This window comes from Xiphophorus hellerii, chromosome 9 (genome assembly GCF_003331165.1).
Source record: "Xiphophorus hellerii strain 12219 chromosome 9, Xiphophorus_hellerii-4.1, whole genome shotgun sequence".
Lineage (NCBI taxonomy): Eukaryota > Metazoa > Chordata > Actinopteri > Cyprinodontiformes > Poeciliidae > Xiphophorus > Xiphophorus hellerii.
In genome coordinates this window covers 14,085,011-14,110,287 of record NC_045680.1, presented here as the reverse complement: position 1 = coordinate 14,110,287, position 25,277 = coordinate 14,085,011, and the positions used below count along the sequence as shown (strand labels likewise).

At 38.8% G+C, this 25,277-nt stretch overlaps 1 protein-coding gene across 10 annotated transcripts in view; it reads left to right on the top strand.

The window, feature by feature from the left end:
* The window catches only part of myo9b (myosin IXB), a 68,943-nt gene that overhangs the window by 13,437 nt on the left and 30,229 nt on the right, over window positions 1-25,277 (top strand). For all 10 annotated transcript variants that reach the window (XR_004340372.1, XM_032571235.1, XM_032571234.1 and 7 more), the window contains exons 2-5: window positions 7,660-7,876; window positions 7,997-8,216; window positions 8,506-9,015; window positions 23,121-23,215. Coding sequence is in view for 9 of the 10 variants with exons in the window: in XM_032571235.1 (XP_032427126.1) it covers window positions 7,725-7,876; window positions 7,997-8,216; window positions 8,506-9,015; window positions 23,121-23,215 (977 nt within the window). In the remaining variant the exon portion in view is untranslated. The remainder of the gene's footprint in view (window positions 1-7,659; window positions 7,877-7,996; window positions 8,217-8,505; window positions 9,016-23,120; window positions 23,216-25,277) is intronic.

Sequence of the window (25,277 nt, the reverse complement as noted above, 5' to 3'; positions counted from 1 at the left end):
ACTTTCAAGTGACATATTGGTAATTGCTCTCTCAAAGACCAATAAACTTTAATTTTGTAAAGAACACTTAGCACTGGAACTGGGAAATATTTTTATATATCCAAAATAAGACACAACAACCTCATGTTAATTTATTATGTCATTGTAAGTGATGCCATTGTCATCGCTTACAATGACAGGCTTAGGAGTAGTTTTAAGTCCAACAGAAAATAAAGGATGACATTTATCTCCAATCAAATAATTTCTTCCATAACTTTATCTGATTGTATTAACTGAAGAAGTCCATGCCTTTGGCTGATGAGTTTATAGTCTGCAAATGGAAGTGCAGTGCTTCGTTTTGACGCATTTACTAAATTGAAGGACAAAAAGCTGAATTTCACCTGCCTATTTATCACTGATGCTGATTCAGTGAAAAGTGGCTGGTGGGTTGGTGTATCCATACATTCAGCAGATTTGACAGAATTTTCATTTTCTTTATAGCAACTCCAAAATTCTTTGAAGCTACACAACTTGCAACTTCAAGATAGTTTAAGATTAAGAAACCTTTTTTAATTAAACAAACTATAGAAGACTGTAAAGTACAAATACATTTTACTCTTTTCCACTGCTTTCAGTTAAACTTTTTCTATCACATCATAGGTTGTATCCCATTCTGGGATTCCCCAGAATGAGCTGAAGAATGTCACTGGGAAGAAAAGATGAAAACTGTTTTATTTTTATTTACACAGTGTGCAATAGATATTTGTAAGGGGTAATTTATTTTCACAAAAATGTAAATGTTTAGCTTCAGCTTTAGAAAATCGTGATGAATTCACATGTTCTGTTTGAATTGTGATGATGCTAACGTCAGGGAGTAAATAGACGGGGAAAGTAGGATATGCTGATTCACTGATTTGTCAGCGATACTCCTTCGATGCCGTAATGGAGTCTGTGGAGTCACAACATTTTTTCCCACATAAGACTGATTCTTATGTGTACCATTCTTCTGTTGGGATATTTGGTCCCTGACGTTGATTCGGACAGTGAGTTGTTGCGACAGGACATGTGGGAACGAGAGTTAACAGTATCACCAATTTGAAGTCCTTTGACCTTGATTGTCTGTCACTGGGTCACAGACTTCCTGCCTGGTATTTGAGTCAGCAGCTGGTGTCTCCGCAGTGACGCACTGCTCCCTTATTTTAACAGCCTGAATGACTATGAGCTTGTGTGTCAGCCTTGGGAGGTTCATTAGGAGGTAAATTTACTGCCTCCAGCACAGAGTAAGAGCATAACACTCAAACCTTTCATACATCTGTATACATACATTTAGATGAAGCAATCTAAATCAACTGTCCAAAAAAGGCAAAGTGCTTCTTTTCCCTCTCCATTGCTCGTCCCTCCGCACTCATGGCAATGTTCTGCCTTCTCATGTATGAAGTATTTGGTGTTTGCTTGAAAAGGGGTGAGTAATGCTGGGCTGGTTTAGCTCACTTTTGCCACATATGTCATTTTTCCACTTGAATACTTGAATTTTGTATACAGTTTTTTTCAGGAGTAGTTAATTATAATTGGTGTGAGAGTTGAAGCCATTGCTGTTGGCACAAAATTGTTGGTTGCAAAAAAAATTATACAGAATATACTTAAATTAGCCAAAACACCCTTTTTTTCTTCTTTTTTTTGTACATGCTTTGTTTGGTGACATGAGATCAGAAAAACATATGAGATTGTTATTTACTGTTTCATGTTTTGCAATATATAAACGCACATTGTTATTGTTTATTGAAATCACAGACAGCCGATAGTGAGCAGCATAGCTTTGCCATAATTAGCTCATGTTATTGCAGTCCAATGAATTATTTGCAGTATTAATTTTCCACACTAGTAGTGCAATGAAAACTGATTTTAGAGATATTAATGACCTAGAGCCTTACAGAATAATTCATTCCCTGACTGGTTTACATTTGGAGGTGTCGAAGTAAATAGGGCTTGATGCAAATGTGTGTCATACTATTTTATACTTTTATTTTTGTAAGAAAGTAAAAACTATGAATAATTTTCTTGCTACTTTACTGTTTTGGAATAGTTTGTGTTGGTCCAACAAACATCAATTTGTGGTTGCAACACAACAAAATGTGGAAAACTGAGTGCATTTATAAAACACTGCATGCACATAAAAATGTCAAAAGCAATCTTATTTCTTTTTTTCTTTTTCTTCACTTCTTTTACCCCAAATGTTTGGACGGTAATAAATAAGCTGAGTAACATTCCTGCGTTCAGTGGAAGTAATTTACTCCAAGACAATTTCCTTGCCTGGATTATAAGGGGTTAGTTAGGCTGGAATGGGGTTGGTGGGTTCAGTAAGGATAAAGACCAGGGCCTGCTTTTTAATAAGAAATGTCAGGCATAAGGAGCTTGTTGGCTGCTGACTCCCCCTCTGTAAGCAGGTAGAGAGCCGCTGTCCTCTGCCGTCTCCCTGTCAGCCCCTGGTAAGCAGCTAAAGTGCCAGGCTAAGCCTGCGTAAAGCAGACAACCCTGAGTCTTATCTGTGGAATGCTGGGCACCGCCACAGAGGATCCCCTCTGCAGGGAGGAAGCTCTATTATCTCAAAGCCCCCGTCTCCTCTTACTGTCCCCCGACGGCCCTCCTGTAAATGTTTGCCTTTCTCTCTCCATCTATCCCCCCACCCTATTTTGTATATGCCTTTCATAAAAGTAGTAGAGTGAGCAGTTCAGGCATTAAAGTGACAAATTTGAAGCAGACAAATCCCATGATGGGGAATAATGAAGGTGTCGTCTTATGTGGTCTCTGCAGTTCTGCATGTCTTGGCATTTTATAATGTTGCATGTTTTGGGGACTGTGGTCAACTCGCCTGGCACAGGCGTAAGCTCATCAGTCTCAAGTTGCACTATTTTTCCTTTTTCCCCTACAGCGATTTAAAACGTTCCAGAATAATGTTTGGGTTAGGTTTGATTTCTGAGACCTTGCTTTCTTTTTACAATGTGTTACCAGAAGAATCCAAAGTAGTGTGTATTTCTCTTAGATTTAAAACACCTCATTGTTCCTAAGAATAAATGATGGTCATTTTTAGATTTACTACATTAGTAGATGTGGCAATGGTTCCTCTGGATCCTGGCGATGGTAACTGCACAGTGTGGTGAGGCTCTGTGAGATCTAACATGGTTGTTGTTCCCATGACTGACAGGAAGACACAAAATATTATCTTTGTCACCATTACGCAACCAGATATTCAAATAAGAGATGCTCCTTATCTACATAAATGTAACAATGCCGTACAATATATCATTCAATGCAAATTGTAATTAAGCAAGTCTTTTCAGCTGTTTTAATTCAGAATTTGTTTTCGTAACACACACAGCTCTTAGAGGGCCGCTGCTTATGTAGAGCACTTTTGCCTGCTGCATTTCTGTTTGTCATTCTGAGAAAATGAACAAGGTGAAGTGATAAACTGCAGCCTCAGAGCTTTTAGGAGCTGATATAGGATCAGTTTACCTAAGCAGTGCCCTCTACCCACCCGGCAGCGTTTTCAGCCAGGTTCTTGTTTCCCTGAGGGGGACTCACAGTTTACATTTCATACATTTCTGGTTCAAGGACGAGCTATACAAACTGTTATTGGGACAAACCTTACCCAGCTGCTCTCTGTGAGAGTCACTCAATCGTAGATCACTGCTTCTGACTGCACATAGAGCCTTGAACTAGGCCATCTAAAGTGGTTTTGTTCTAATTTAGTCCATAAATCTTGCAGTATTGTGCTCCTAGACTTGACTAAAAATTAATCATTGATCATAACGTTGGACATCTGCTCTGTGCTGATGACTATAACGATGTCATCAAGCCACTTAGATACAGTAACCACGCCAACTGACACATCAGTAATGTGAGTTTGGTTTGAAGTTGTACGAACATGAATGCTTGAGTGACGTAGCATTTAACTTGTGTAATCTCTGTTTGGCTGCAGAGAGATATGATGATGGGAGGGTTAATGTTTCTAATGATGGCCTGGGTTTTGCTTAAAATATTTCACAGGGATTGATTTTTAAGACCTTTGCCAAGGTAGATAAAATCAATTGATAAGATTGGCTTCACATGTAAGTATGAAGCCGTAAAATACATATCCCCCTTTAATAAAGGTAACAGCAACAGATTTCAGAAGGTAACAGAAAGGCTGATTACATTCATCAATGTTGTCTGTTATTTTTTCCAGTCTACTTTTCAACCTCAGTCTGGCATTTGAGATGTCAGGGTTCTCTTCCAAATGCCTACAGAGACCACAATTCCTTATACAAGATGCTAGACACAATTTAAAATCTTACTTCAAAATCAGTTTCTTTATTCTAAACTAGAAAACACATCTTCAATGTGCCCTGCTTCTATTTAAAGGGGAGTTCCTGTTTTTATGCTGCACCTTGTGTCACCACACTTATGTCATTTTGTTTTTTTGGATTAAGATTTGTTTAAGGACAAGTATGTTACTCCTTCCTGTAGGGAGAAATGTATAATCATTCTGAAAATTGCTTTGTCATCAACGTATCTACTTGTGGTTGCTGTTTGTTTTTGTTTCTTAAAATGAAACTAGACTGGCTTTAGTTATTCATACGTTTGTTACCAGTTTCCTCTGTACATCTTTTCCAGTTACTGATTCTAATGTGTGCATGACTGAATAATTTTCAGTAGATTATTGGTACAATTTTTCTTTATTGAACTTTTGATTATTTCATTTAAAAAAATTATTTTGCATTTGAAACAGAATCACATTCACAGAAAACATTTGGAAGAACACACATCGGTGGCTGAGGAAAAAATTTTAAGTAATCTGGTTATCTTTGATTGAAGATACAAGTTTTGTTGTGCAGAGCGACTGAACCCTCTTTGTCTTGTCAACAACTTCAACAACCATACTTTCACAGGAGTGATAGCGTGCTGTCATTACAACATTTGTGGTTTAACCTAAGTGGTGTTGTCGTCATCTCGGAGCGGAAGGGTTGAATTTCTCTGCACGGTCTGCAGCTGCAACCTTTGGTTGGGTTTCAGGAGCAGAACCATCTAGATCTGATCTGAACACAATACGACCTAAACGCTCTGGCATACTGCCTGCCTACTCAGTGAAAGTAGAAATCTGTTTTCAATTTGTTATTGGCTGACAAAATGACTGAATACAAATACAAATAACTTGAAAAGAGGCTGATTGACGGTTTACCTAAATAGTTTTTCCTAAATTGTTAGAAATTGAATTGAAGGTGCTATTTACTATATCCATTTCCATCCATTTTCTGCACATCCTTGTATCTAGTGGGGCTGGGAGATGCTGGTGCCTATCTCCATTGAACGTTTCAGGCGAGAGGCGGGGTAATATACTATATTTTATTTGTAATACCTCATCTCAGAGCTTCTGTTATTTTTAAACTCTTAAACGTACATTTAGTTTTTTCTGGTTAACATGGAGAACTCTGATGCCACATCATATCTGTTGAAAGAGACATCTTATGACTCAAATACCACAGAGGTGTTTTCCAGGCGGGTTAAGATTTATTTTTGAAAGTTTGTTATTCTGGTTTTGTTTTTAGAAATGCTCAGAATTGGAATGAAACACATAGTGTAAAAATTTGATCATAATAAGTGGTTAGACTATTGTGATGATTTCCTTAAATAATTTACAACCATAAAAACAAACACTGCTCTAAAAACAACTTACCTATTGAATAAAAAGAGTATTTTTTTGTTTTATTTGTTTAATAAATGAAACAAATCACATGGATTTGTTTTATTTATTAATGAACTGGTTTAAAGTAACAATCATACTGGCTGTCCTTGTGGTTTGGAAATACTGTCAATTAGTTTCCCATTATCATCACAAGATGACTAATTATTAACACCTTTCTTTGCACAATAAAAATAAACAATATGATAATTACCCGCCCATGGATCAGAGATGAAATTACGCACAACCAAACGTTTGAATAAATCCCATAAAAAGACACATGATCTTGACTGTCTGATTTTAAATGTAATTAAACTATTCCTGTCAGGTCAGTTAAATTAGCAAAATACTTATATTTGGTAAATGTTGGAATTTTTTTATTTTTTTCACTTTGTTTTCTTCAAATCCTGAAGTTTTCATGAAACGTTTAGTGCTTGGTTTTCAGCTTCTGACAAATTTCTGCCCTGTTCCTCCTTACAGAACTGGTCTAACTGAGTCAGCTTTCCTGGCCACCTTCTTCAAATAAACATTTTCAGCTCTGCCCACAGATTGTCTATGAAACTGAGATTAGGGCTTTGTAATGGTAACTAACTCTGTTGTCTTTTAACCACTTTGTAACCAAACTAGCATGAGTTGGATTGTTGTTGATCCGCAATACCCTTTTTTCTCCCATTGTGATAATGCTCAGAATGGACAAACCCTTTGATTTTAGTTTCATAAAACTACAGAACATAAAAGCAATATGATCCATTTCCCTTTGTACATGTTCAAACTATTGCTTTTGGAGTAAAATTGTCTTCCTTGATGAGTGGCCTTTCAGCCAACATAAGGCTCATTTCACTGCATACCAGCTTGAGTTGACATCTTCAGAAGGACGTTTGGCTTCATTTGGTCATTTTGTATTAAATCAGGTTCGTCTCTGAGACACAGAAAGTATTTTCTTCCTGAACTACACAACAGCTGAAAATCCTCATCCTGTTAAAATGCTGTGTAATTATGTTAACTAGACTTGTGATCGACACTGCAGTGTCATTGCATGCTTGCATCCAATATTGAGTCTGATATGACATTTTAGTGCAATGCCTGCAAACTGTCAACTTTTACTGTTGATGTGAGTCAGAAAAATGTTTGATCAGGATTAATATTATCTAGGGCTGCAATTAATGATTATTTTAGTAATCGAGTATTCCATTGATTATTTTGATGATCAACTGAGTAATTGGATCATAAAAAATTGGCACATTCTGCAGATTTTTTTAGGTAATTCCTTCAAATTATCTTCTGCAATTTTAAAAATACATAAAAATGTAAATAAACATATAATTCAGTTCATTTTTTAAATAATAAAATAAAAATGTCATTGCCTAAAATGCAATAACATAGCATTCCTTAAGCTTACTCTTGGTGCAAAGGATGCATCTGCAACATGTTGATATTATGCTTCTAATATCAACATGTGAAAAACTTGGCCCTTTCTGCTGGACTCAACATCAATACAGTGTAGGCGGTAATGTGTTGATTAGTTTTAGGAAGAGTCTGTACTCCAGTGAACAATTATTTGATAAAATTATTTGACGTTTATTTCAAGAATCGATTCATCATGATTAACTCAAAGTAATAATTTCAGCCTTTATATAGTCTTGGCAAATTCAAAATTAGTATTTTAGTGAGCTGTTTTCCTCCTTGTGCAGCCCTAGATTGAAGAAATGACTGTTGCACCTTCAGGCATTTGGAAATAATATCCAAGGATGATGACAGTGAAAATAAAAAGCTTATGTTCCTTTTACTTCGTATGTAAATAACTACTTTCAAAGTATTAATTCAACCCATTTATCATGCCAAGTTCTTCCTCTCAGTGTTAAGTTTCAAACAAGTCAAGAACTGTGGTGCTCAAGTGCTTCTGCTTCTCAAATGTTGCATTATAGTTGGTGTGGGTTTGTAATAGGTCCTCCTGTCATCTTTAGGTGCTGTGTGGTGAGACAGAGGCGGTGGATGTGCGGCATGCTGAGGCCACTCCCCCTGGCTCAGGATGAGTGTCAGAGATGGCGCTGCCACCATGGCAACAAACGCAGGTGGAGGTGGAGGAGGGGGAGTGGGCTGTAACGATCCAGACGACCGCATGTACCTGCTCCAGATCTACCCACGGCTCGCTGCCCAGGCGTCCACCTGCTGCAACCTCAGGTGGGTTCCCCGTGATTTGGTGGAGGTGAAACATTTGCTATACCAGAGTGATAATCCAATGAAATATAATAAAATTTAATTGGAAAACGGTTTTTGTAACGTGTTTTTGTTGGCCTTCAGAGTGCAGAAGAATGCAACGACAGCCTCTGTAATCTCGGATGCTGCTGCGACGCTGGGGCTGGACCCCGGCGGTCTGTATGTGTTGGCAGAGGTGAAGGAAAGCGGCGGGGAGGAGTGGATCCTGGAGGCTGGAGACTTGCCCGTACAGAGGGTTCTGCTGTGGCCCCGAAAAGCTCAGGAGCAACACCCTCAGAGCGCTGGCTTTTACTTCTTGCTACAGGTGAAACTAACAACTCTGTCTTCAAGCTGTTGTCAACCCTGTCAAATTCAGTCTAGCAAGAGAAATGCTGCTACTGTTTGTTGCATGCTGCTTCCTTCTGCTTTCTTCCACTTTGTGGTGACAAGTCGTCAAACTTAAGCAATAGATTACGCATTAATAATAGGAAATATAGCAAACCACAGTGTTACTTGGACCCAGACTTAGGTATATTTTTACAAGTTGTTTTTGTATCAAGTGAGAAGATGCAGAAATCTGGCAATATAAATGTGTTTTTCTGCATTGTATCCAGGAGAGGAACCATGATGGCTCCATCCATTATGTTCACCTCCCACCTTCGTCCAAGGAGCAAGAAGTACAGCAGCTCGCTGCGAGGGGCTTCCTCCCCCCACCCCAGGATGACTTTGCAGACCTCTGCAACCTCCCCGTCCTCAGTGAGGACAGCATATTGAACAATCTACGCACACGCTTCTACAAGAAAAAGATCTACACCTATGCAGGCAGCATCCTCATCGCCATCAACCCGTTCAAGTTCCTGCCCATCTACAACCCCAAATATGTCAAGATGTACGAGAATCACCAGCTGGGCAAACTGGAACCTCATATTTTCGCCATTGCCGACGTGGCCTACTACGCTATGCTCAGGAAGAGGGTGAATCAGTGCATTGTCATCTCCGGGGAGAGTGGCTCAGGCAAGACCCAAAGCACCAACTTCCTGATCCACTGTCTGACCGCGCTCAGCCAGAAGGGCTACGCCAGTGGGGTGGAGAGGACCATCCTGGGAGCCGGACCCGTTCTGGAGGTAGGAAGGACAAACGTGTTGCAGCAGAAGTGCAAAGGTGGTCAAAGTGTAGGGACATGATCGAGATGGAGGAATGAATCCATGCAGGAGACTGGATTAATGTAACTCTTTTTACTCATTTTACTGAGGCCTGTCAGGATAACTAATTTTGATTGTCAACAAATTGCCCCAGTAGTTATTTTGTTGTTTTGAGGCTATTTTTGATTATGGTATTGTTCTTTAACATTGTAAAGAACAATTAACACAGGAAGTGGAAGATATTTTAAATATCCAAAACAAACCACAAGAACCAAAACAATAAATGAAATGGAAATAAACACCGCACACAACAGACATCATAAATAAATTGGATTATGTTTCTGTAAACAAAATTGCCCGCCAGAATATATTAATCATCAGAATGGAAATTATCAAGCTCATTTTAATTATCATGCAATTAATTGCTTATTGCAACAGCCTTACTACATCATAATCAGGTTCTACAGCACTTTATACTTACAGGTTAATAATTCCCCTTGAGCCTTTTGGGCATTTTGTCATATTACTAACATGTTTTTGCATTTGGTTGTTATATGACAAAAAAAGGAGGTGAATAATGTGTTGGGAAAATAAGAGAAGTTTCTTTGCCCTTCAACTTAAATTGTAAAATGTGGCATATCTTTCAAGTTTAGTTGTATAACACATTTCAGAAACAAGGCAGTTCAAAGTGATTTACATCATAAAAACATCATTATGTCACCAACTGTGAAACAAGATAAACATTATATTTTGTCAAGAGCCATCATCTAAATCGTCAATACACATGTTGATCAATGTTCCACTTACTGCTAATCAAAGGCCACTTTCAATCTACAAACCAGTCAATTCTGACCATATTTATTATTCCTAATCAGAAACAACATCCCCACAGCATCATGCTGCCGCCACTGTGTCTTAAGTCAGGATGGTGCTTTCGGAGTGATGTGCTGTGTTGTCTTTCCAAAACACATGTGCAATTTTGTTTCGGCCTTATCTGACCAGACCTCCTCCACATTTTCAGTGTGGCAGAAATCTGTAAACAGGATTTTTTTTGCTTTCTTGTGACTCATTTTATACTGGCCAGATTTGTGCAGCCTTCTAGTCTATAGACTGATTGTACCACCTGATCTGTTGATCCCTGTGTCTCCTCCAGAGTCGCCATGGGCCTCTCAGAGAAACTAGAGAGAAGAGCAATGTTGTATTGGATAATGACATCAAATCCCATAAGTACAATAACATTTGCAGTTCTTGTGCAACCAATTATGAAAATGATCAAGAGGTCCAAATACTTCTGCAGTACATTGTATGTGTTTGCTGTAAGTCATGTTACTTCTTGTCAGGATGAAAACGTTTTGCCATTTTGATGAAGTTATATCAAGTAACTGGAGTTCCTTCCTCAAAATGATTGTCATGCTGTGTGCAACTAACTATATTTGTAGATGATTGATGAACGTTATAAATAATGAAAGTGTAATAGCTTAAACAAAGAGGCTGTAGTCTAAACTGAAAGAAGAAATGAAAAGAAAGAAGGAAGTGGCTTCATTAACTCCTTCATGTTGCCCTGAGCTTCTGGAAATGCTTGAAGCTGTTTGCTGGTTCTTTATTTTTGTCTCGCTTTGAGGCAACACTAAAATCTTTATCATGTTTTCCATGCCAGCTCTAAACTTAGCTTAGAGGCAGTGACGTTTAATTATTTTGGTCAGGTGACTGCTTCTCTTCCTGCTTCTCTTCCAGCAGAGTTTACGAGCTTTTGCTGACTCGCTCAGTCTAATCGCTGACAGACACGAGTGAACAAAGACGGAAACTTTAAAGTTTTAAAGACATTTATCTGTTACACAAGGAAAGCATAGAAAAAGCTAAAGGTTCTTTGAACAAAATGCTCAAAAACAACTCGTTGTAGTTGAATCACACAGTCGACTGTGATGGATTGTTTGATTGAAACAGAAAAGTTAAGACTTTAAGGCCTTAGGGGTTTTTCCTGACTCTAACCAAACCACCTTGTTTGGCCTCTTACCTCTTATCCATATTCCTGAATTTAAATATCTGACAATACCAGAGTCCTTTTATTTAAATATTTTAAATGGTGTTCATATTTTTATGCCTTGCAGAGTTGGTGGTTATTGTGTGTTGTTTCACAAGTTTCAGGTTCGCCCTCTGCTTTTTGTGTTTAGGTTTTTATGATGCGTATGATTACAGAACACACAACAGAATGAAAACCTTTAAACACTCAAGTCTTGGTCGCATGCAGAGCTCATCTGTGATCTGTGCCACAGACTGACATCATGATGACTGCAGCATAGAAGATGAATCAGACCCTCCCTCTAAATTTGGATCACTTCTCATATTGTGGCCATTGGTTCTGCAAAGCGGAATGCAGAAAAAAATTTTCCCATCTACTTACAAATAAACGCTGGCAGAGAGAGTTCAGTTGCATGATTTAGTATTGATCGTATGTGAGTATTTGAAGAAGGTAGGAAGTGCTATGTGATTTCCTTTAGCCTTCCAATGGCCTTTTCCTCCTCAGTGCTGTCCTGGAAAAGGTGAAAATCCAGGTTTTCTTCTCCTTTCTTCATCATGACTACGTCCCTGTGGATATTTGCATTAAACTCATGTCAAGTTCAAGTCTTGCAGTTTTCAATTTGCTGTCCTGAAGTTTGTCCACGCATCCTATATGTAGTTTATTTTTCTCGTGGGACTTTTCTGTCAGGCAAAAGTTTGAGTTGCACGCTGACGTCCTCATTATATTCTGTGAGTTGAGGCAATTGAAGCTACTGCTAACTAGCTGCTAATAAACCCTTGCTAACTAAGTAGCTAGCTTTTTTGCATCTAGCTTTTTGCGTAAGTGTAAATTTATCATGGGTTAGCTGGACTACGTTTGTCTCTGCCACTGGCTCACTTCTGTTGCCCCTCTGTATGATGCTGTGTGCATTCGGTGCAAAAAATGCTTGACAATAAAATTATATACAGTACAGACCAAAAGTTTGGACACACCTTTTAATTCAATGAGTTTCCTTTATTTTCATGACTATTGACATTGTAGATTCACACTGAAGGCATCAAAACTATGAATAACACATGTGGAAATATGCACTAAACAAAAAAGTGTAAAACAACTGAAAATACCCCTTATATTCTAGTTTCTTCAAAGTAGCAACCTTTTGCTGTGATTACTACTTTGCACACACTCTGCATTTTCTTGATGAGCTTCAAGAGGTAGTCACCTGAAATGGTTTTCACTTCATAGGTGTGCCCTGTCAGGTTAATAAGTGGGATTTCTTGCCTTATAAATAGTCATGAAAATAAAGAAAACCCATTGAATTAGAAAGGTGTGTCCAAACTTTTGGTCTGTACTGTATAGTACGCTATTTTCTTTTGTACATTTCTGTCATACAGGTTCTACATTTCCCTCATAATCTTAAAAAGCCTTACATTTGAGTTGGTGAGACCTGCAGAAACTGTCCTGAACATCTCCAAATTAAGAACGTTCTGAGCAGGTAGACGTCTCACTCAGTAAAAAGCAGACGGTTTGGCAAAGATAAAATCCATGAGTACGTCTAACCTCCCACAGACCGTCAGAGATCCTGGATGCAATTTGTGGAGGATGATTTAGATTTACTGGATCTGTTTGATATCTGATCTACATCCGTATTTGAGCCTTTTGTGACTTTCAGACAGGAAGCAGTCAGTTTTGACCGCGCTGGTGTATAGATGATGATGCAGAGGAGGAGAAAGCAGAAGCCAGACAGGGAGAAGCATCTGAGCAATAGCTGCTTCTCTGATTACTTCACACTGAGTAGAGAGCGATGTGACGGCCTGGTGGGGGGATTTTGAGGCGAGTCACAATGAAACTCCACTAATAAAGATATTAGTGCGCAAACAGGCAGACATTTTGGACTTTTTGTATTGAAATCATTTTAAAATAATTTGTTAAATAAACTGGGAAAATGTAGCCATGGCAGGGGAAGTATAACAAGAACAGCCATTACAATAACGACGCTAATAGGACGTGAATTTATTTTAACTTGTGTGCATGATGACTGTACTCTATGGGGGCTGGGGGAACAGTCCAAAATCTGGAGTGTTTGGGTGAATTTTGCATGAATGTTGTAAATTCTGACATGAATACCGATTAGCTCAGGCTGTCTGGACCTTTAGCATCTGGTTATACATTTTCTTAGATGTACACATGGAGCGGCTTTTAAATACTCTGTGTTAACTTGAGTTAATTTAGGAGTCTTTTTTGGATCTAAGAAAGATTATCAGTTAATTTGAACAATTAAGAACATACTGTCCACTGTCTCTTGTATTAAAATAGGTCGACCATGTGAAAGACCTTCATGCTGATGTCTTTTATGAACAAATTTAGATGATAGCTGTTAGCTTTTACTTTGTCCATGCAAATATTTGTTGCACCTTTATGCGTCAGCGTTTCCCAAATATAGACCCGAAATGATTCAAAACTTGCATTTTGTCTAAAAGCTTAAATCCCTGCACTTGGGTTTGGTTTGATTGGCTCTGTAGCTTTGAGGGAATTAATACCTCAGTGCTGATCTGGAAGCAAATCTGCTCCACATACTTCTCGGTTTTATTTCACAATAATGTGACCAAAAATAGACCCTTAGTCAGAAAAGCCTGATGTGGAATGCAGCTCACTCGAAGTACAAGATATTGTGGAAAAGCAAAAACCAATGTTTTGTAAATGTAAGTTTATAGGAACTTAATATACTTGTAAATTGCAGAAAAGTTTACCACAAGCATCCAAGCAGAAAACTCCCACCAAGAATATGGAGCAATCTGGAGCAGATAGAAGCAGTCACTTTGTTGCCGTCCATCATCTGTCAGGTTTTTGTCATCTCTTGCACACACTGCAGCTTTCAGATGCATCTAAATGAGCACAGCTTCAGTCCCCTGATGTGCTTCAGTCTCTTGTTCCGGTTGTCGAATTCAGGGATGAGAGGGGGAGGCAGTGGAGTGGTGGTGTTTTTTTTCCCTCTCCATCAGCAGAGTCGTGTCCCTTTGGCAGACTGGTTGCCACTCTGCTGCTCTATTTTTCTGTGCGTGTGTCACCCTGGTCCAAAGCTGCGGTTTCAGGGCCAGACATAGAGATGGGCTCATATTTAGCTGGCCTGGGTACGAGAGGAAGTTGAAACTGAACTGCATCTGGAAATAGTCATGAAATTATCATAGGTATTGTTCAGCTTTGCATTTCCTGCGGCCCTAATCATAGTATCACACATTTTTATCTCAGAAGGGTTAATACTTTTATGGAGACTGTTTCAATATTTTCATCTTTTACCAAGCAAGGGGACCTTTTGATTTCAAAAGTGGGTCACATTGAAATTTGGGCATTTCTGCAGACAAACGTAATATAAATGTGTTAGAAGAGCAAAACCTGGACACATTAACACACGAGACGGGATTCATTAGGTGATTGGTGGCAAATCTAGGGAACATTCCTGTATGTTCTTATAAGTAAAAGGAAGCTATTTATGTGCCAGCTTTCTAATAAATAAAAAATATAGTGTTAGCTAAATGTTTACTGTCATTTAAATAATGACAGCCCAACAAAAAACTGAAATGAATGATTACAAATGAAGTCAAAGTTTGCTGTTGTAAAAAGTTTTCATTTGGTGCCTTTTTGTGCTGGGAGTTGATCAGATTACTTTAATCAAAACATTGCGAGTCCGCCTGCCAGTCTGTTAGTATTTCTTCAGCAATAGTGGAGGTCTGAAAGCCTGGGCAGCATTTTGACTAGATGAGATCACCATTTGTGGTGCTGGATTCTGACATTGTGCTGAAGTTTTGGTAAGTTGTATATCCTGAATCTCGGACCTGTCGGAAAAGTGGCCATCCAACTTTCATTTTACTGCTTTATAAATCATTCAGGTTTGTCTTTAATTAAATATAGAGAAAATATTGTTTTTAACACCTTCTGTGGGCAGAAATGATTAAACGACTTCTGCCTACTAACAGCCCAAAAGATCTCAGAGGTTTTCCCATAAACTGGTTCAGCTGGTTGAGCCGCTGTTACGCAATTACTTCTCATATTATTTTACCCTTCTTTGAAGCTTTCTTATTGTCATTGTCAGCTAGAGCTGCCTCTGTTTCAACATGCTGGCACATATGTGGGATGATGTCAGAAATGTGTCAGAGCGTTTTTTTTGTGTTTTTTTTTCAAAGTTATATCTGACAGCTGTGATTAGAAAAAGGCGAGGAGTGAGGGGAAATCTGAAATACCCTAAAAAGATCTGTGTCACTTAAGCTGCTGGTTCTGTGAGAAGATATCCATCATCTATACTGCTTATCCTTGCAGGGTCATTGGGGGGTTAGTACTTATCTCTAGCGGTCATCACAGCAGTCTCTCACTGGACAAACAACCATGCATGCACACACTAGTAGATGGTGACATTTTAGAGAGAATGTGCTTTTTATTTATTTTTTAAACCATTTTCTGTTGTGTTTAACACAATAAACTGAATCATAACAGTATTTAGGGGAGAAAAAAAATATAAATCTATAATGGCAGGTGAGACTTTACTGAAGATCGACCATTAAAGGCAGTATGATGCTTCTATAATTTAATTTTTATAATTTTTCATACATAGTTTATATCTGTCTGAGGTATTTTTCCTCACAAAAACAATTTCTATTGTTTTTTTTTTGTTCTCATGTTCTGATGTGAATTGTAACTCTTTAGCATTTTTGTTTCATTGGTTGTAACTTTTGTAAAGCACTTTGTGTTGCTTTCGACAATCTGTTTCTATTAATAGGAACAGATTGATAAATAGTCCTTCAAATGGATTTACAGAAATATTTGAAATAAGAATTAACTCTTATTTAGAATGAAACTAAATAATTTTAGCAATTAAGGTTTTTAAAGAGGAAGAAGCAGGCAAAAGAAAGTTTACCTATTCTCGATTTGAAAATGAAGCCAACATTACAGGTAATTAGTAAAACAGCTGAAGCGTGAACATATTGCTGCTTTCTCTCATGGGACCACTCAGCGAGGGCCCCTACAGTAGCCTTGTAACTTAAGTTTGTTGTCTTAGCAAAGTAAACATTGCTGTTCAAAGTCCCCGGCCGGCCTGCTCCATGCCGCTCCGTCTCATGGCTTCAGACAGGAAGTTCCTATCATCCGGAACCCTTCAACAGGAAGCGGCTACGACACAGGAAGCAAAGGCAGTGGTTCCCTCTGCTGTTAGCTCAGAGCCTTAAAGGGTGTGGACACACCAGAGTACTGTATTGTTGTTCAGGAAGTGCGGAGGAGAAACTGGCCATTCTGCCTGCTGATCTATTGTTTATCTCTCCTGCATGAGTAGTTATTGAGAGTGGGTGGCATTGTGTATGAGTCTGGGAAAGGCTGGCATTACTGTGTTTAAGTCGCCTTGCTGTGCCCGTGATTCTTCGTCTAAACACCCAGACACTTATACGTAAACGCCTTCCTGTAATCACACCATATAGAAACTCACTGACGGCTAGAATATGCTTTTCTTTACAGGCTCTATGCAGCATACATGCTGCATCTGTCTGCAGGCCGTTTCAACAGCTATTCGTGGTGCTGTGACCATACCACAAGCTGGAGTTTGATGTGGTGTTCATCAGGACATGGGTGGAGCAGCTTTATATGGTTCCAATCTGGTAAAACTCCGGACCGCAAGTTGGCATTCGACGCTCTGGCCCAGCTATTAAAGCTCTGCACCTTTAACATGTCTGTGCATTAACTTGTCACTTTAAACCTCTAAACTCCTGAGTGAATGATCACCTATAGGGCTGTTCAGGTGAAATAGAGATGTACTGGAAAAATGGCCAGAGATCAGTTTCAGCCTTTTAATTTACTCTGGTAAATTAAAAGGTTTACTAATGAGTAAACTCTAATTTACTCATTAGAGTAAATTCCAGATTTACTCAGGCATTTACATTTTTAACTGTTCAAAAATGAAAGGAAAAAGAATAATTTTCAATTCATGCATGATAACAAGGAGTCCTATATTTTTAAGTTTGTAAATGCATAATCCAAAAGCAAGAACTTTAAATGCTATCCTGACTTAAATAAAATCAAATAATCATTCATGCTTTAATGCATAATAGTGCATAGACATTCAGTAAAAAAACAAATGTAAGTATATATATATATATATATATATATATATATATATATATATATATATATATATATATATATATATATATACACAGTACAGACCAAAAGTTTGGACACACAGTTGTGTCCAAACCTTTGGTCTGTACTGTATATATAATTTTAATTTAAAATCTTTGAAATACAACACAAACAGAACAGTAATTTCCTCTTTAACATTAAGATCTGAGCTAAATTACAAGCATGGGATTGTTCAACTATTAAGAACTGGAATAATATATTTTCAAAATTATATAATTAAGTTAGAAGATAAAAATCTAATATGACTTTTTGACTAATGCTCATTTACACAATTAAAAATATACCAAAAGCAGCACATTTGAGACTGAAAGTCCAGCGTTGTTTAAGATGTTACCAAGTGTGCATCAAAAATTACTTAAATATTTTTTGCGGGCTAAATGAGGAAGAGAAGCTGTCTGTTCCTGTTTCCCCTGTGTTTGGATTATGATCTCTCTGTGACAGACCAATAGACGCCTCATAACTTGATTTGCTCCGTTTTCTGCAGCTTTTCCGGATGACATATTCTAGCTCGTTTTCCCATCTGTGCATGTTTCACTCATTTTAAATATGCAGCCAAAATACTGTACCCTGCAAATGTTTGTGGGTTTCTAGTGTTAATGTTAAAATAACTGGTCTCTGTAGTTGAAAATTATGACTTTACTGCATCCTGTTGAGAAAAAAGGTATATTTTCTTAAACCCTTTCTTGATAATTTGTTTTTCACTTACTATTAAGAATATACTGAATTTCTAAAGTCAGCCATTGCATCTTGAAGCAATTACATTTTTCTTTCTTCAGCCACCATTACCGCTATTTCATTACCATCATGTTGGCATTCAACACAACCCGTGGGAACAGTTGGGTATTAGTAAAACAATTTCCCTACCTAAAAACTCAATGTCCCTTGAAGAGAAACAAATGTAGGATTATAGGAAAAAATTCCGTTTTCAGACAGCTCCTAATGTGCAGAGATTAGATTGTGAAGAATAGGTGTGTAAGTGATTTTCTAAAATGATCAGCAACATAATGCTTTATCATATTGGTTTTAGATACTACTTTTTAAAAAGATCTACAGCTATTTTGTCTTGTGTGTAATCTGCAGCTAAAGGTTGTTTTTTTTTTTGCCACAAACTTCAAGAGGGAGGGAGGTTTGTTTATCTTTTTCCAACATACAAAAAACTCATTTGATAGCACTTAATCAGTTACCATACAATCTCAATACTAATGCCACTGACTTTGCCATTGCATAGCTGGTTTTGTTAGTTCAATTGAGAGAAACTTTGAGGGTTCAGATGTAAGTGGAGTCATAAACTGATGACCTGATGAGAAGCTGTGCAGAGGAGGAACTGTGTAGCGACGCGGTCGTGCTCAGTCTCTGCCAGCAACATGTGATCTCACCAAAGACTCATTCAGCCCGACAGCAAACACTGATTATTTTGTCACAGGGTATTGTGAGAGGTTAGCCCCGGTTACCAGAGTTTACATACTTGATCGCCGAACTCCCTCGGTCTAACCTGAGTTTCTGATTTAACCTGAAATTCACAGATGTTTGAACTCAAATTTTCTCAAATCACAACACTTTTGTTGTTTGCTCTTTGATGAAATGTTTGAATTGATTTTAGTTGTGTTTCTGCTGCTGCTGTCCACATCACTTGGGTTATTTACCACCCTTTGTGAGCATACCCATGCTGTAAGTGAGGTATCTGTGTCAGGGTCTTGGCATCTCCCTGTGGAAACATTTCGCTGAAGCTCTTTGCCTCGTTTTGAGGTTTGCTCCTCAAAGTTTCAGAGCTATCCAAAAGAGGTCTAGCAGCAGCACATTTTTACTGATAATTGTTTTCTTGCCTTTTGGTTGGAATTATTCATAAATTGGTTACATATGACAACTATCAAATCCTTGAAAGTAGTCTCAATGGAGTCGTCACAAAACTGCCTCCTTGACCTTTTAAATCTGTCACAGATCTTATGACTGAATTAATTTTTGCTTCATATTTTGGCTCATTCAAAGCTCGCTCTGTTTGTGCTGCTTGTTGGGGCAAACAACTTGATCTGTGCTGTTTGAGAGGCACGCCTCCTGCTGTGTTTGTTGAGAACACTGTGTGTGTGTGTGTGCGTGTGTGTGGGGGTGTGTGTGTGTGGGTGTGTGTGTGTGTGCAAGTTTCTGTGCTAAATAGGGATGTGAGAATTCATACTGGTGGGTCTGGCTGTATGAATGGAAACGTACAAGGAACAGTGCTACCAGAAAAGCCAGCTCGCAGCACAGGTAAATCAGTTGAAGCGGTGACGTGCAGGGAGATTTGAGTCAACCGTGGCCGACAGTGCGCACACTGCACAGTGCTGAGGCCCCACGTGTCCCCTTCCCTCCTTCTCTCGTCCTCTCTTTCTTTATTTCCCTCCTTTTTTTTTCTTAACCTCCTTGTGTGCAAACCCCCAATTCGTAAGACCGGGTCTATTTTCCACAGTCACAGCTTGGCAAGCTCTCGGTCTCCTTCCTCATACCTGCTGAGGGTTCCAGCCAATCGGGTTTAAAGATGGGATCACGCTCATGGGCATGTTTGAATACGAACAAGGCTGCGAGATGTTTGTAATTCCCTCCGTGGTGCAGTAGCGCAGGCTGTGGAGAGACTTCCCAGGGTTTTTGTGCTCCTGGTGTGCGAGGGAGTGGGAGGGATCTGGGAAGAAAACCGGGCACAGTGAGCAGCATTGAGCGCTGAGCTCAATTGTGCCACAGGATCAATACTCTGAGCACAGGAATTGAAGCTTGAATAAGGGTTAGGGGTTAGTCTCTTGCAAAATTACTCAGAGTACTTGAACTGTTTCACCTTTATTTTTTTATTTTTATTTTTTTACATTGCAACCACAAACTCATGTATTTTATGTGCCAGACCAGAAGTCAGCAACCTTTACAAGCCAAAAAGCAATTTTGCTTTCATTTTCCTATGGAAGAACTTTCTTTTTTTGTTTGTTTTGTTTTTTTAAATTAAAACAAAATGTCAAACTAAAGCTGCAAAAAAACAATGTAATCCCTTTATGTTGGGGCTGCACAATATTAGGAAAACATTAAGTCACAATAATTCTGTTGAATCTGGCAAAAAGACAGTATTGTTTGTAATTAACCTGCATTTTCTCATGACTCTCCTCATGACCACAGTATCACTTCACCACCATCATCTGAGCTTTAGCATCTCAGGCTGACATCAGGTGTTATTATGAAAGCCAGTAAAAGTTCACCCTATTGACCAATTATGCAGAGTTTTTATTAATGGCCCTATAAATACTTTGACCTAGAATTGTTTCCAAGCAATCCTTTGTGAGTCAGTTGTTGCATATTTTCAATTTGTAATTTGATATATTTGTTCTTGTCTTTATATTTAAAATGGCTGCACAGTTTCTTATGATTGATGATTCAAAGTTGTCGTAGTAGTTGGAGACCCCCCGTTAACTAATTATGAAGCTAAAGGGCAGAAAGCTTTCAAAATCTTCTGGCATTTGTATGTATTTATGCTTTTTAACTCTTCATATTACCGCGTAAAATCTAGTGCAACCTTCAGAAGTCATCTCATTTGTAAATGGAGTTCAGCAGTGTGTAACTTTCAAGTTTTTCAGTTTAAGACATCTTAATGCTTTTGCAGGGCTTGAGTTTGCAGATTAGTCTTAAAAAGCTCTGGTTTGACTCGAGGGAATTGGTGTCGCGCTTCAGCCCACCTCTTTCATCACGCATGAACAAGAAACCATTACCTGCTACATCCCTCAAGTGCGAAACTGTTACAGTATAGAGTGACATCTTGCTTTAATGATTTTACTACACCAAAAAAAAATAAAAAATTAAAACTGGGAGGAGGAAAAAAAGGAAGTGCAGACAAGAAATCAACATTTGTCTCCAATACTCTGATCAGCACCAGAGCTTTTATATCAAATTCACCCTGCATGTTGCTTTGGAAAACACAATGTGGCTCCTATTTAGCATTCACTGAGTCAACTTCCCCTGCTGTGGCTTTTAGTTGTGTGGGGGGGTGGGGGATGCGTGTGAGGGGGTGTGCGTGTGTGTGTAACCATGTGAACATGCACATCATGAAGGAAAAAGTACTGCTGCTCTGTTACCGTACCGATGCAGCATTCTGGGCCCCTCAGTGAAGTCTGGTAGCTTCTATCTGGACTGGAAATCACTCCACCCCCCTAGATGGAAACAGCCTTGCCTGTGCTTCTGTGCTTACAGTCTGTGCATGCTGCACCGGCCTCCACTCATTTATCATCGCTGACCTTCTGCGCTCTCCTACCTGCAGAGATGCACACAGATAAGGCCGAGTGAAAGGTCGGGAAGGGGAAAACAGAAAGAGATGGATGAATAACGTGTAAGAGGAGGGCAGATTAATCGACTCACTCTGTTCTGCAGCTTCAGCCAGAGCAGAGCGCGTTAGGCCGTCGGGTAGCGGGCCTCTTTGTTGTCAGGGAGGTTTTGTTGTTGATGAAGTAAGTTTGCTGGTAGAGTTGCGTGCTTAAGTGGAAGTACACTCCACTTTAGATTCAGTTGCAGAACTTCCATATATGGTCTGAAAGTCAATACGGTTCAGAGGTGAAGATTACTGATGAGCTGCAAGAGGCTGAAACCTGCGTCGGAGACTAATGGAAAAGACGCAAAGTGGATCGTTTACAGTAGCTCTCTCACCTCAGTGAAAATGTCAGGTATTTGTGCTGTAAAAATATCAGACCATGATGAACCTTTTCCATATAATAAAGTGTCCTGCACAGTCAAAAGAAAACTCATCAAATTTGTTGAAAGAATAAAAATAAATGATATTCAATAACCTAGTTATATCAGTGTGTCTTTTTATTCAATTTTAGCTCTCATTCTTGTTAGGTAGGATTCTGTTAGTGTCCCAGCTGTCAGTGTCTTTCCACTCTGCCTCGCAAAGTCTTTTAATCTTTCAGATTGCGACAATATCTACTGTCCACAGCTCTCTTCAACTGAGGCTACAGATTTTCTGCTATTGACATTTTTAAATTTACCTACACAAGGTTTTTTTTGTTGTTGATTGTGATGTATGTTGGAAATCTCTTTCATCTTTATAGCCGACAGCTAAAGGTTTTTGAGTCAAACCTGATTGGTATTTAGACCTCTACATATTTTGATCCAACTTGAATAAAACCTCTCTTCCATCTGAGAGAAGTAACCATTGATCATGGTGCTGCTGCTACCGTGTTTCAGTGTGGGTGTCGGCTTTCATCGGCAGATAAATACACATTTTCCCACTGGGTTTAGGGAGATTTTAACCAGACATAAATTTTCTTTTTGAAATTAAAATACTTTTGTCTTATAACCTCACTTCGTAGTCCAGAGACATGGAGAATATAGGAGATGGATGTGATTTGTTTTTAAAGCTCTTAATATCATTGCTTTGCCTTATCAGAGTTATTAAGCTTCTCTAGTCGTTGTCTGACCTCATATATTTGAGGTCAGACAACGGTGACTTACTGTTCCACGTCAGACTACATACTTTTTTATTTTATCGAGGCAGGCTTTTAATATTTAAAAATATGATGACATTGTGGTTTTATCTACCTGTTTCTCACGTGCTTTTTATGTTTTCCTTTGTATATTGATTTTCTGAAGTGCTTTGACCACCAATATAGCGGATGTGTAAAGGACTACATAAATAAATTATTGCTAACAATTCCTGCAGCTCATTCAGTGCTGCTCTTTGTTGCCTGTCTGAGAGCTTTATGAGAAACACCCAGTTTTTTGTAACGTCTCTGTTCCTCTATACTTTATGTGCCTTCTTCAACCTCTCTGCAAACTACAACTTTATCTAAGGGTGCAAATTTCAGTAAATGGAGATGTGATAATATTGGTATGGTGTTTGTGAATAGAAAACTGTGTTATTTGAGAGTTTTACTCAATTATTTTTGGCTTTCTGTCTTCTCTTCTCCAGGCCTTTGGTAACGCTAAGACAGCCCACAACAACAACTCCAGCCGCTTCGGTAAATTCATCCAGGTTAATTATCTGGAGAGCGGAGTAGTCCGAGGGTAAGTAATTGACATTTGTTAAATAGCTTCTCTGTGTTTTGCTTCCTGTTGCTTTTTCCCCCACATCTGGATCTTCAGCCAAACGTCTTCCTCTTTGCTTTTTTTTATGGGCGGTCATGTGGTGCTCAGTGTGCATGTGGGATGAAACTTGGACCCATTAGTGTGCTCTTCCTTTTTCTTTGCAGCCAGATTCTGGTTAGAAGCTGCTTCAAAGTCTAGTCAGCGGGATGACTTCCTTATTCCCTCATCAGGGCCGGGGAGAACAGCCGCTAGAAACTAGCAGAGAGCTCAGAGTGGGATTTTCAGACTCGCATCAGTGCTGACAGCTGCTCAGAGCTAAAATAAGTGGGCATCCTTGGTTATCCCCCTGTGGCACCTGGTGCTCTTTTAGATTGTTTGCCCAAAGAAATGTCTGCAGAATCTATTTTAATAGGCTGAGTCTTTTCTTAGCTTCAGACTGAATCTTTTGAGATGATGGTTAACAGGTGCTGTCTAAGCTTGTGAGGCTCTGTGACTTTTCGCAATAAAGAGACAGAAAGCTATATTAGAAAGAGCCACAGGGCCGTCATAGCAGCTCTGCTCACTAAACTCTGCTCACTAAACTAGCTGGATGCACAGCCTGCCTGTCTGTGCACCCAGCTCCACTGAGGCAGCCACTCCAATAGTTAATAGAGAAGCTTTATAATGGGAGGCTGCTGCTCTAGTTTCCTCTACTTACTTATAAGAAATCAGAGGATTTCAAGGTGCATTCATTTTGTACTCAACTGTTACGATTTTAAGAAGGAGCTTCTTGCCATGGGATGTTTTTGTGGCGACTATGTGTCAGTTTGAGCTCGTCTTGGGGACGTTTTGTACCAGCTTTGATTTAGCAAAAACCTTTATTTTCCTTGAACTTTGTCACATTATGCAAAACCAAACCTCACTGTGTTTGGGGGGGATTTTATGTGATAAAGATCAGTGTCTGTGTTTGATTTAGGTCACATTAAACAGGGAAACCAAATGGTGTATCTGTTAGCTGTGCCTTGAGCAAGTTTCTGTGGTTATTTCTGTCATTGAAGCAGCTGCAAAGAGGAGAGCATATAGTGCTGATAGAGAAAAACAGAGTTGTAACCATTGATACAGATGTTTTCTGTCCTCTCTCACCCCAACACCCCCAACATCTGTTGCAGCCAGTTGAAAAAGTCGCTTAATTAGTAGCAAGAATCCACTTCTTCTGTGAAAAATACAGAGGTTTGTTAGAGAAAGTTAATGAACAAACAGGATGGTAAATGCCTACACAAGTCAGAGATAAAGTAGTGTGGACGGTTTATAAAAGGACGAGGTTAAAATGAGCCAAGATTCTCATTCTGACTCTGGAGGAGCTGCAGAGATCTACACCTCAGGTGGGAGAGTCTTCCAGGCCTACGTACATTCCAAGTGGTAAAAAATTAAAAACTACCAAACATGTAATTTCCACCTTGAATTACGGTGGTAGAAGCATCATGCTATGGGACCTGAGTATAATAGCACACAACAATATTTATTTCTGAAACATTTTGAAAACCTTCCCTACTACTTCACAATCTACCAACTACTTTATATTAAAATCCAAAGTTTGTGTTGTAACGTGAAAAAAATGTGGAAAAGTTTAAGCAGAAAGAAACCAGTCAGAGACCAAAATCCACAAAATCAACTCCAGGTGTTGGTGGTTTAAAATGTTTCCACTGCTTTCAATTTAAAAACAAGATCATAGTCATCCTCCTATTGTGCAACATAGGATGGCATTGTCGCACTAAGAGACAAAGCATTTCCAGTGGCATGAAGATGAACATAAAGCGATCGACAGGTTCAGGTTTTTCTTCGTTTTGCGTGTAGCCAGTGTGTTTTTAGTTCCTCGTAATTTATTTGATGTTTACAATCTTATAGTTTTCATCAGCATTTTTAATGCACCTGAACACTCTGAAAACGTCAGAAGTACCTAGGAGGAATTCAATTGTTGTTTTACATTTGTTTATTTGTTTTTTTTTTAGTTGTAGCAGGTTCAAGTTCAACTTGTCAGGTTTTGCTCTAATCGGCTTCAGAG